The sequence below is a fragment of the Orbicella franksi genome, chromosome 4 (assembly GCF_964199315.1).
Source record: "Orbicella franksi chromosome 4, jaOrbFran1.1, whole genome shotgun sequence".
Lineage (NCBI taxonomy): Eukaryota > Metazoa > Cnidaria > Anthozoa > Scleractinia > Merulinidae > Orbicella > Orbicella franksi.
The window spans coordinates 13,883,051-13,895,962 of record NC_138148.1 but is presented as its reverse complement, the minus strand read 5'-3'; the positions used below and the strand labels follow the sequence as shown (position 1 = coordinate 13,895,962).

Below are 12,912 nucleotides of genomic sequence, written 5' to 3'. Positions count from 1 at the left end.
CCATGGATCACCACAGCCAGAGGGCTCATTAGTAGCTGTTCATTACTCAGGATATAGCCTTAAACGATAAGGAGAAACTGCTACTGATACTCATCATGAGGGGTTGCCTCCAGAATTTTGTCACAGTTAAAGGTGCCTTGATTTGCTGATGTCAATATGTTGTTATGAGTGGAGAAAGGAACTAAGAAAGTCAAGTGCTCACGTCTTGCCAAACAACAAAACAGAAAGACCCCAGCTCAACCACTGTGCCTAAATTATATCAAATAAAATAATCAACAAGTTCCCATAAAAAGTAACATCCAACTATCAAAAAGGCAGAAATCATGAACCAGTTTTATAGGAAAATTTTTTTAATATAGCTTTGACTCTTCAGGTGAGTTTAACTCTGATACATATGAGATAGCTTCTAGTCAGTTACTGGGGGGGACAGTCTAAATGGTAACACTGGTGCCATTTCAGTCACACCATTCAGAGGTTAAAAAACATGTAATAATCAGAGAATGTTTTAGGGTTCTCAAAAGAAACTCAAACTAACTGATTTTTCAATAGATCGCTAAAGTTGCCTGATGACTGTGGTAATTCTTTGGCCATAGGAAACAGAGCTGTAGCCATTAAGCAATAAGTAACATCTGAAGATGGGATTAAAATTAAGAAAATTATAGTTACTGCTCTTGTAAAGTTGAGCTCTCTCAGAAAATTGTTCTACCCAAGTATCCAGAATATAGCAAAAGATCTGTATGTAACCCTCTTATACTGTAATGTAGCTAAGATTTGAGACAAGAGGAAATATATTCACTATGGGCAGGTGCTAACAGGGAGAAACCTTCAAAATCTACTCTGTGTTCAGGCTTCACAGCAGTTAAATTCATGCCAAAGCCAGGTATTTCATCCAGGTCCTGGTGTAATTAAACAACAGTGGAACCTTGAATTAATGAACCTCTATTTAACAAAGTCTTCAGTTTAACGAACCAATATTCTTTGCCCCAGTAATAGCAGAATATATGGAAAGAAAAGAACCCCAGTATTACAAAACCTCATAATAGGGAAGATATTTTTCCAGTCCCTTGACCCTTCATTATATCTAGGTTCCACTGTGCATTCCTGTTATAGGGTGTTTCTTGCATGCAGAAAATCCTAACCAAGTAACATTTAATGAATCACTCAGAGACATTAATTTTGAAAGATTTAGAACATGAGACGCATCCATTTCCCAGTCAGCAACAAAAGTGGATGAACCACATAAATTTTTACTTGATGAGAACTTAAGGTATTTTCCCTCCCTGCTAGCACAACTGCAACTGCATCTATAGGGACGATTTTATGAAAACCCAAGCATTAACTTTAGATATAATTTGTACACTGTGAATTGCATTTTGCACACACAATCCCATGCAGTATTTGTACATTTATTTGTGGAAGGGAGGGAGACAATTTGTGCAATTTAACAAACAGATTCCATGTTGCCATGTGTCTGTTCAATGATTGATCACAGAGCATGAGATCAAAATGTGATATGAATCAAAAAGTGGCACAAGAGGTCATAGTTGAATAGGAGTCTGTCACTTACTTTCTTACCACAGTTTGACATCTTCTGCGATCTATTACTGAACAGATACACTACAACATGGAATGTATCTGTTTTATATAATAATTGAACCTGGGGACATGAAAAAGGCCTACATTTCTCACTTAGCAGAAGTCAGCATTGTTGTAGTTTTGGCTTGTAAAGTCTTTCATAAACAAGTGTCCTATGGCACATACATTTAAAAGTATGAGAAGAAAGATGTCATTTCAGATAAATTAATCATTATTTTGCTAACTGTCTTTACTATGAACAAGTCTTGTAAGCTCACGAACTTGAGCTGCATTAGTGTCTACCAAAAGTTCCAACTCCTTGACTTGACTTTGCAGTTCAAGTAATTTTTCATTTTGCTCCTGTTCTTTCATCTCCTCCTTCTTCTTTCCTCTGTTATATTCTAGATACATTAGCGTAGCTGCCACACCAAACACCAGTGTTTCTCCTAGGAGCTCAGCACCGACATCAATTGCTGCTTGTTCACTTAATGGCTGCACTTTATCTGGACCTGAAAGCCCCATTATGCGCATCTTGACATTTGTCTCGAGCCAATGATAGCCTGCCAAGAAGTTCAAACATGTCATGAAGGCTTCCAATATTATCTATTTAACAATAAATTATTAGACTACAAGCTCACGTTTTCTATGAGCTGATGGGCAGAGAGGTGTAACCCAGTTGACCATTACTCGTAGAAAACTAGTGAGACAATCTCAGATAGTGCAGAGTGCAATTGATAGCTCTGGAACGGTAGTCCCATAAGTACTCACCCCTGTTCAGTTCACTTCTGGTTTGTATCTACCTTGGTAGTCTGCTAGGGCTTTTTCCCTCAGCAGTGTGCACGTTTCAAGGTTGTATTTTCATTCAAGGTCCGAAAATTACATACAATTAGTGTTTGTCACAACAGCTTTTAAATTTTACTCTGGTGTTTTATGATGATTTTCGTTCATTTTAAAATCAATAATATGTTGAACAAACGTCACAGTTTAGCTCTTTGTGCCAACTTTGTAACTTGATACTTTTCTTTTCCTCACAAAGGTATGTAACATGAATTCTTGTTTTTTCCAAAACACACGGAAGATGAGCTTGTTTTGGGGGGATAAATGAAAGAAAGTTAAATATCTGACAAAGAAATGGAAGAGAAACGATATTGTTTTTTCTAAAAATGCAAATTTTCTTATCACAGATGAACAAGAACTAATCTAATTATCAGACAGTCACAGAATACCACTTTCTTTTTCTGTTGCCACCTTTAACAATAAAACAATTCAAAATTAATACACAACAATCAGGATTGATCCCACTGGGAAGCATTTCAATGAGAAGTATTGAAGGTAAACAGTGCTACTTGGCCGATATTATCCTGCATCAGTGAGCGGGTCTCCTCAAAGACTGATTAAATTAATTTGCGCTTTCATTAGGTGCCACAGAGTCTGCAGCAACATTTTGAGCACTTTCCTGGTGTTTTTTTTGTCACAAATTTACAATTTGCAGAATATTAAAGCCACGAACTCAGGAACTTTTTGGTCTCTCTTACAGACGCAATTAAGGCAAGAAATAAATAAGCCACTAATGAGAAGCTACACATTTCCCTTCTTTATTTAAACCCTGACAAACACACTATTGTACCTTGAAAACAGCAGATGATATTTGTTAAACTGACCTGTGGGTAATTCTAAAAGATACGCTTCACTTTTGCGCTAAAAAGGGACAAGTGGCACTACCTGACATCACATGACATATAAAAAACCACATGGAAACATATACAACAGTTACGATGCTAGAAGGCACGCCTCTTACATGTTGGGCTCTACCATAAGGAAAACCACTCAACATTTGTGTTATCCCATATGCAATGTGTCCTCCACCTAATGTATAGAAGATACGTACACTAACTAATCTGCGCATGCGTTTAGAGCAAATTGGTTTTGTTCTAAAGAGAATAGTACCACAAGGAGAGCAAGGGGTTACTTGAAACAAATATATAGCTTTGCAATGTTTACTCTAACTAAGGTAGATGTAACATGTTTTACGTAGGGTACACGTGTACCTTCCCCCCCTCACCCCCACCGTTTCCTTGTCTCTAGACTAATTAATTAATTGAAATTAATTAATTAAAGTGGTACTGTGATCAAATTTTCACCCCTTGATTTTTTTGGTTTATCACATAGAATGGCACGAAAGAATAAAAACGCCGTTTACCGTTTGCAAATATCTGCATTCATTCCAGAGATATTTAAGTTTGAAAAATGTGTAAAATATGCAAATGAGATAACTGATGACATCATATACTCAACCCAATATTATATCAAGTATATAAATAGAGCTATCTTGGTCAATTTCCAGCACAGACCACTGAAACTTGGTAGGCTAATAGTTCTACAGATAGCACACCTACGGCAGTAAAAAATTCTGTTCCCATGGCAACTCACTCTTTTCCAGTCCCCACCCACTTGATTTCAATATCTTAGGGATTTTCAGCTCAAAAAATATTTAAAAAGGCCATGAACTTGACCTAACATATTCATATGCTTGCTGGATCATGCATATGAGGCACCATTAGCAGATATCAAAATGGAATGCCAAAGGTGGCCATAAAAGCCATTGATATTGGGGAGGTCTGGAACCCAGTATGTTGCCATGGTAACAAAACTGATAAGCTCATATTGTGGAGCACATTTAGTAGAATCTTCCTGCAAAGAATCAAACATTTCTGATACAAATTGGCTAAGATATCTTTCTTCATTATATTTGATGAAAATTTGGTTGAGTGTATGACGTCATCACTTGGCTAATTTGCATACTTTAAAAACTTGAATATCTCCGGAATGAAAAGAGATATTTGAAAATATTAAACAGAGTTTTTCTTCTCATACAGACTACTTGTTTATGTTTTAAAATGGCTTAGATAGGAAAGATGGGATTTTCGTCATAGTACCACTTTAAACAAACATTAAAGTTTGCACCTTAGCGCATCCCAATAGTGAACTCTGCATTAATGAGGGTGAGTAGCCTTATTGTTTTAGTAGAAACTCTAGGGGATTACAACACAAAACCGACAATTTTGTGTATTTTTACACATAAAATTAAGAATAACTTTAAGTTTTAATAGCAACTGCACACAACTAAGTAATTTCTTGATTTATTATATGACTGAGAAAATTACTTCATTGTGATTGGCTGAGAGCAGGCCAATTTATCGTTAATTTTTAATTTGCACTGCAGTGCAAATTAATGCGCGCATGTTTGCAATTTTCCCAGTCATATAATAAATGAGTAATTGTATGAAAGCTCGAGCTATTAAGGATTTACACCAAGGGTGATATTTGAAAATATTTGAGAGAATTTTCAAATATCCTGAGTAGTGTAAATCCTTAAATGCACTTACATTCATACAATTACTTAGGGCACTTTCCATTCAACCAAAAATTCTGGCGTGAATTTCCAGAAATTTCCTGGGACGAAGGGAACAGACTTTCCCGGTTGACTGCACCAGAGTGGAAAACAGCAAGCCCATATTTTTATTCACTTAGAATTTTCCAATAACTTCGAGGTTTAAATCGCAACAGAAGCAAACAGAACACTGACATACATCAAAATCGTGACTTTTTATAGACCACAATAGCAGGGAGGTTATACAAACCACAACAGCAGCAAAAACATCACAAACAAAGGGATAATGAGTGGTTCAGTGGTTCTACACATTATAAATCTTCGTACATTTCTCAGGCAGCCTATGCAAAACAAACTAGTACACCACTGCAGCATATTGTTTATTGAAATTGAATACTTTCTTGACGAATTTAGCTGAAGTTAGTATTTATTGACAGACAAGTGACAAGATTCTGAAGTAAAATATTGATCCATCATCTTTGCATGGGATGTCCAACTCCCTGTTATCGCGGCCAAAAGAACAAGCGCTGAATAGACAATTGCAAATTTACATGATTTCAAGAAAAGAGGACAACCTCCCAAGGTATACCTAAATTTTCGAAAAATTTTTTCCTGGAAATTTCCACTCCATTTGATTTTCATCCCAAAATTTCCAGAATTTTCGATTGAATGGTTGGCTTTTCGGAAATTCGACAATTTTCGGAACTTGTCCCCGTTTCGAAAATTTCGGAATTTTTGATTGAATGGAAAGCGCCCCTTCCGCCCCTTTTCTAATCCCTGGGATACGTCCCCAGGTCCCCGCCTATTCCACATATTGCATTATAAATCAACACGTTTTGGTTGAAACCTGTGATTTCAATCGTGCAACTATCTAAACCAAGAAATATGAAGATTAGAGCTTAACTGAATACCATTAAGTTTAACGCTTAACTCTTAAATCTGAGCTGATGAAATATGATGCAACAAAACTAGATAGAAGCTGATAGAGGCTAATAATATTTGGCGTACCTTGACCAGACCAAACACAGACATACTTCTTAAAGAAATCACTTTGCTTGGCTGTCGTCTTTAAACTATTAGCGATTGGTTTGGAGATTTGCTTGATGGCTAAACTTGCCAACTTGAACAACGGAAATGCACCGACCACCATGGCGCGAAGGTTTGGACATTTACTGCTTCATGTACACTGCCATGAAAATGTCCCAGGTGATGTTTTCGATCCCAGTCCCAAACAGGGCAACGTGTTGCAATCTGAAGAGTTACAGCGAGAGATGATTGGCTAGTAATTCTGCGAACTGTTCAAACAAACAACGCATTGAAATATAAAATAAATACAAGTAGAGGGGTTTATCAGGTTAAAAAATATTCTCTATGCTTCTCCAAAAACCGCGCGAATGAAAAACTGCACAGAGCTAAATCTTGGCGAGGTTGTTTATATATCAATCATCTATCATATCTCAGATCCTTGACTTAATTCATTTAATGGTTTACGATTTTTATTTTTGATGGCGTGACAGTGTAAACCAACAAGTAAAAAAAGTAATTGGTGATAAATTATAAAAACCTGGAACTGGTTTTAACCACCTGTTTTTTCAACCTTCAGCATTAAAAAAAGTTTTCAGCTTTTTTGTTTTCTACACTTTTGGCATTTCTTCTGTCTATTGCAACATCATAGAGTGCCTTCATAGCAAGCTCCGACTCTACGTATTAAAACACTTTTCAACTCTGACACTGTTTCCCTTTACTAGCTCCTCTAAGTTTTAGTTGGCTTGATGGGGCTTTATTTTCAAAGTTGCCAGTTCCAGGCCTTCCGTTACTGCGCCACAGCTTGGTTCCAAGCGCTCCGAGGCTGGGGCAGATCTAGGCGAAGGTGGGGGGGGGTCTTCGGGGTTTCGGTCGAACTTCCTAAATTAAAAAAGGTGAGACATTATAATACGCTGACTTGGCCTCAGAATGCCAGAAATCCTACATCTGAGGACCTCCATTTAGGGCCTCCATTTTCCGGGGGAAGGATGCCCCCGGCGGTCCCCCTCGGGAGAGGACGTCTTCGGCAGTCCCCTTCTCGAACTCTCTTCTCAAAACTCCTGTATCCGATCCAGCGATGAAATCCTGGTAAATGGAGCTCGTCAAATCTCATACAGAATTTACTTTCATGATTTTTGCACACTACATGAAGCTGTTTCCACCAGTAAATTGGTACATAACGGGACAGTTTTTCGGCGGAAAACTAAACAGGCAATCGCATGAATGCACCAAGCTGTGACCAATCCAATGACAATGAACAAAATCGAGAATTAAACTCAGTTTTTAACGATAATTTTAAGTTACAGTCAAAAACCGGAAACCCAAAATTTGAGACAATTTCATTTAGATCGTAAAGAAAATCTCAAAGTTAAAAATTTGACAGCTGAATATAATGAATCAGCTTAACAGGTATTCATAATAATTATAATAACAATAACTTTATTTAAGAGTTCACACTAAGTAATTAAACTCTTAGAAATATTAATCGCACTGAGTGAAGTGGAAGAAATTTCGATATTATTAATTTAACAACTTCAGTCTTTTAAGCAAAAAGCCAGTAGAATTTTCCATAAGTGGTAAAAACTGTCATTAAAAATATTATTTACAATTAACAGCCTAAATTCAAATTGAAACTCAATTCATTAATAAACAAACATATCAGGTTAGTCATCAAATACCAATTTGATTCCACTGGGCAATAAGATGCACCTCAATCGAAAGTTAAGTGCTAAAATAGCCTGCAGAACAGGCGGATTAGCGAGCTCTTTCGGATTCTTTCGGATTCATTCGGAATCCGTATTTATTGCTGGGGAAGTAAAGACTTTTGTGAAGTACAGATGTAACCACCACGAAAGGCAGTTAATGCCGAAAATGACAAAAGATATGATTCACAGTGATGTTTAGCAATATTTTATTAATGTGTTAAGTAAAATTTGTAATGGCCCGTGTCAATTGTCAATTCTAGCTGGTTATTGACGGGCCGACGTATATAATCTTATCAATGTTTTTTAGCTGAAAATCGTAAGTGTTCAAAGAAATACAAAATTACTTGTTTCTTCAATCGAAAATTTCGCTATAAAAACCAGAAATCAGAAAAACGTTTCTTCTAAATCCAAGACAGTTTCAGCATTGCATTTAAGAAATTTAAAACTGTTTCATTCAAGCATAAAACTGAAGCTGTGGTAATAAGGCTAGACAAAAACAACATATAAACGACAACAGCTACAGAAACTCAAATTTCACCTTTCTTTCGAGTCTTGCCAAAGTTTCACTAGTGTTTCCACGGTAACAAGGAAAGATTGTTTTTTTTAAAAGTCATGTAAAAGAAAGCCGGAAAAACCTTGAAAGCTATAACTGAAACAAAGTTTGAAATTTCAAACGTTTTGTATTGGTTTTCAACGAAACCAGACAAAGCTATTTATTCAAAAACAAATATATTCCTTAACAATTGCGTTTTGCTAATTTAGTAAAGTTCTATATAGTCCTTTTCAAAGCTATAAAATTTAATTCATCCTTTCGACCTAATCTGTGAATCAAATTTTGAGCCCCATAGATTGCTTTGCCTCTTTTGAATGCAAAAATAAAACAACAATACAAGCTAATGGAAGAAAGAACCTATCACGTTTTTGCGCAACAAGGAAAATCATTTTCACTCGGCATGAACTCGAGTTTTGCGCTTGACTGTCTGAGTTCATTGACTATAAAAGAATTTATTTATCTAGGAAACCATCAGGAAATATTTGATCATTTATATCTACCACTGTTTAGAATACTTGTGACAAAGATCCACTAATTTGTAAAAACGATTCACAATATTTAAGCGTCTCCTTAAATCATAATCTTCACCTAATTTTGTGGTAGTTCGTTTTACGATTTTACATAATGGCCGTTTGAAAGCTTTAATCCTGAAGTAAAATAATATAACACCGTCAGTGAGATAGTTAATCAAGTAATCTAGAACATATTGAACCAACGGAACAAGAAACTAGATATTGTAATGCAAAACAAGGACCACTGATTCCTGGCTGGCAAGAATGACTACATCTGAATAACGTAAAGCATGGGTCGCCTAACGATCAGGAAAAGTCCTTCGGTTTAGGTCTTTGAAACATAAATAACTCGTGTGCAATTACTTAGTGTATATCACACAAGCGTGTAGTGTTTTCACGCGTTCTGATTGGTTAACTCGAAAATGATAAGCAACAACAATTCGCATCAGTCCCTTACTTAAGCGAGTATAAATAAGAGCTCTGCATCTCATTTCAGCTCAGTTCGAATAAGAATCCTTTGGCTGTTGGCAGCTGCAACATGTTGTCTCTCTTTCTCGCTTGCTTCTCCACGCTACCGTGCCTCTCATCACCCCTCCCTGCCTTTCACTATCCTTTTACACTTACAACTCGCGCTAAAATCCAACTAAAGCAAATCTAGAATTTAACTCCATTTTTAACGGTAACTTTCAGTTACATGCAAAATTGTTTGAAAAGGAAAAAGCTGACAAAATTGTATTACCCAATAACATGTAAAACCGATTTAGGAGAGATCCTGCAAGAAATCCCCTCCGTTGTTAAAAATTGGACACTTGAATACAAAGTAGTTCAATACAATAAAAATTTCCGCATTGTGTTACTCAAACCAAAGAACTGATTTTCTCCTATAAAGACCTTTAAGCTTTCTGTCAACTTTACATTTATTTAATCCCTACTTTCCAGGCCGGTGCCTTGTAAAAGAACATCAAAGGATAAAATTTCTCAACTTGAAGTAGCCGGCAGCGTGAGTTTGCAGTATTGTAGGCGAAAATTGCGGTGAATCATTTGAGATCCTACGTTTCAATGTAGAAGAAAGATGAATTCCACCTCTACCTCAAACGTTACTAAAAACAGTTGCAAAGTCTTTCTCTTGCCAGAGTACATCCCACAGTTTTTTCTTGGTGATCTGGACGTTTTCTTTGTCGTAGCAGCTGTCATTGAATCGTTATCTTGTCCTTTTACCGTTTTGTTTAACGCCTTGGTAATTGTGGCCGTGAAAACCAAACGACGACTACAAACACACCTTAACATTCTGTTGGCAAGTTTGGCGCTTACTGATCTGATGGTGGGTCTTGTTGTACAACCTCTACACATAACCACCACTGTTTTTCATCTTCGAGGCAAAAGCGCTAACGATGTTTGCAAAACAATGTCAGCATTTCTCATCTCCTTTCTCAGTTTCTCCGCTGCATCGCTGTTCCATCTGGCGTTAATTAGCGGAGAGCGGTATTTGGCCATTAAACATCCTTTTATTCATGGAACTGTGGTCACTAAACGTCGCCTAATGACCGCTACCATCCTTGTGTGGGGTGTCGTACCATTACGAGTCGTTTTAGTAAATTTGCGCGCCATTTCACTTATTTTTCAAGGAGTAATTGTTTTTGTGATCGTCTTGTTTCAAGTTCTTGTCTACCAAGAGGCCCGTCAGCACGAAAAACGGATTCTCTCTCAACAAGTTTCCTTAGAGGCTAGAACGAAATTTGAAAAGGAGAGGAAAGTTTTAAAGTTAACGACCACAATAATATTAGCAATTGGCTTGTGTTACGTTCCAACATTCATATTAGTGTTCATTACAGCTCGGTTAATGCATGGTGTATCATATGCTCTGGGAAGTTCTTTTTATCACGTATCCGTTCTACCGATGATTTTCAACTCACTTCTTAATCCGGTCATTTACACAGTACGAAAGAAACAATTTAGAATCGCTTTTATCGAGTTGATTTTGAAGAAGGATTTTCAAGGAGCTAAAGAAATGGAAAGAAGATTGTTTGGATCGCCAAATAATGTTGAGGAGACTGATGTTACACGACGAAGCAGAGCATGGCAGGAACAGACCCCCTAGGGAGTCTCCTCAATCCACGATCCAGTCCTGTGAAGCTCTCTTCACTGATGCCAATTCACTATAAAAAAAAAGTCTGTGAACATCATTACCTTTGGGCCATAAGAACACGTCGGAAAGCGAAGCAAGTTTTTTTCCCTGGCTCCTGTCGCCAACCTAGTGGTCCATCTTTGCCGCTAGCATATGAGACAGGGAAGTCTATCATAGCAATTAAAAGTTATCCCCTCAAATGCACGCAACGGTACATCTAAAATGACAAAGGTAAAAGGTTATTTTCAAGATATACTGGAAAGGGCGAAAGAAGTAAAAAACTTAAGATTTTCTCGTTCACTCATAGGGCGAGTCAAAGAGAACGCATTCAAAGAGAAGACATTCAAAGGAAACATCTTACCTCGCACACACGAGAGCTTTAATACATGAAATTTGTTCTTTCGTTTGGGTGTATTTGCAAAATGGAAAATGCGTTTTATCCTGTGTTTTTACAAAGCCAGTTAAGGCTATTATGCATCTCCTCGGCCTGGGTCGCTTATTTATATAGGCTAAATTTTTTTGGCAACTTAGAGACTGGACTGTTTCCTAAAATTTGATCTGAATTTTGATAGAAGGTTACTTGTAGGTCCAAGACCCTTATTTTTTTTCTTCTTACATTTGAAATTCGCTGTGTAATACTATAATCCATTGCTGGGAAAGTAAAGATACTTTCGGAACACTTGATGACAAAGATCGACTAATTTGCACAATTAACGAGACTCATCATATATAAAGTGGCTTTTAAAACAGCTTTTGTCCTGAAGCAAAATAATATAACACCGTCAGTAAGATAGTTACCAGGAATCTAGATCATATTAAACAGAGGGAAGAAACCAGAAATTATAATGCTGAATAACTAAATAACGTTATTGTAGTCAGGATAAGTAGTTTACATGTGGAAATACTCAGTTATTTGTAGAAAATAGAATCCATGTTTTAAACATTTTGAAAAAAAGTAAATGTTGTACTTTTCATCATTGTTACTCGCTAAGATTTCGAAAGTCGGCTCTTGTGCAGCGGTCGCATATCAGCAGTTTCTCTCATTTTTCATACATGTAACCCCTGAAATATTTTTCACGAAAAATTGATCTGCAGTAAAAAACTAATTTGAAAAGGGAGTCAAGCAGTTGTTATATCGAATAAACAGATAACCTTTTTTAATATTGTTTTAGTAATTAGAGTTATTGGTCGATTTTGAGGTATCATTTGATGGACACCGAAAAACATTTGTTCATTTATGAAAGTTATTTTTGAGCATCTTTCAGAAAGATCCGCCGTGTTGTGAGAGTTGTCCTCCGGTGTAACAGTTTTAGAAACAAAGGTACGAGCTTGATACCCAAGTTCTTTCTCTTTGTATGTCGCCTACTGCAATTACAGACTTCAGATAATAGTTCCAATTTAAATTATTCAACTGCTTATGTTTTATTATGATGGTGCAATACGCCTTAAAGCACTGTAAGGTGTGGAAATAAGGAAATTGTTAATATTATGTGGGATCATCCCGATTAATGAACAAATCTCAAACAGATTTCTCTAAAGACGCCAAACTTCTAACTCTGGGCATTTTAATTTAAACAGTTTTCATGTGCAATCGTCGATCTTTAAGTGGAATTATTGCAAAAATTCGATAAAGCAAAACCAGGTGTGTAATTCTCACCGTATAAGCAAAAAGTCATAAATATATAGATTTAGCAAACTGAAAATCGGAGCTTTTTCGTTTACAATCCGTGTAAAACTTCTCCATCCTTGACCATCCTTGTTCTTTCATGTTTATTAGTATCTCGTAAGTGTTTTCTATCTTAGTAAACTATTGTTTTCAGGTTTCCTTCAATTTAAATGAAATTTTGTACGTTGCCAAACTAACCCAAAATACCATGACTGAGCTCCTTTAAATACTTAAAAGTGGCATTAAGTAAGCGATGCCAGTGGCGGATCCAGACATTAAACTAAGCGGGGGGGGAGGGGGTCGGTTTTGTTTTGCTTGCCCTGCCGGCTTTTCTTCCTTCCGTGATTTTTTCATTTTTTGC

General features: G+C 36.7%; 2 protein-coding genes across 2 annotated transcripts; one reads left to right on the top strand and one right to left on the bottom strand.

The window, feature by feature from the left end:
- Positions 1-232: 232 nt before the first annotated feature.
- LOC145483498 (optic atrophy 3 protein homolog) lies at positions 233-6,118 on the bottom strand. Its single transcript, XM_081462018.1, has 2 exons — positions 5,975-6,118; positions 233-2,135 (listed from the first exon to the last, which is right to left on the bottom strand). Exons 1-2 carry the CDS (start codon positions 6,114-6,116, stop codon positions 1,816-1,818), a joined length of 462 nt encoding a protein of 153 aa, XP_081318144.1. The 5' UTR covers positions 6,117-6,118; the 3' UTR covers positions 233-1,815.
- Positions 6,119-9,832: 3,714 nt separating this feature from the next.
- On the top strand, positions 9,833-10,858 carry LOC145485531 (uncharacterized). Its single transcript, XM_081464190.1, has one exon. It carries the CDS (start codon positions 9,833-9,835, stop codon positions 10,856-10,858), a length of 1,026 nt encoding a protein of 341 aa, XP_081320316.1.
- The last annotated feature ends 2,054 nt before the right edge of the window (positions 10,859-12,912 follow it).

Bases quoted from the DNA above. Each gene is read 5' to 3' on its own strand.
- LOC145485531 (XM_081464190.1), top strand. From the start codon at position 9,833: ATGAATTCCACCTCTACCTCAAACGTTACTAAAAACAGTTGCAAAGTC.
- LOC145483498 (XM_081462018.1), bottom strand. From the start codon at position 6,116: ATGGTGGTCGGTGCATTTCCGTTGTTCAAGTTGGCAAGTTTAGCCATC. The intron at 2,136-5,974 runs GTACGCCAAATA...ACTTCTTGGCAG, and splicing joins CTGTGTTTGGTCTGGTCAAG to GCTATCATTGGCTCGAGACA.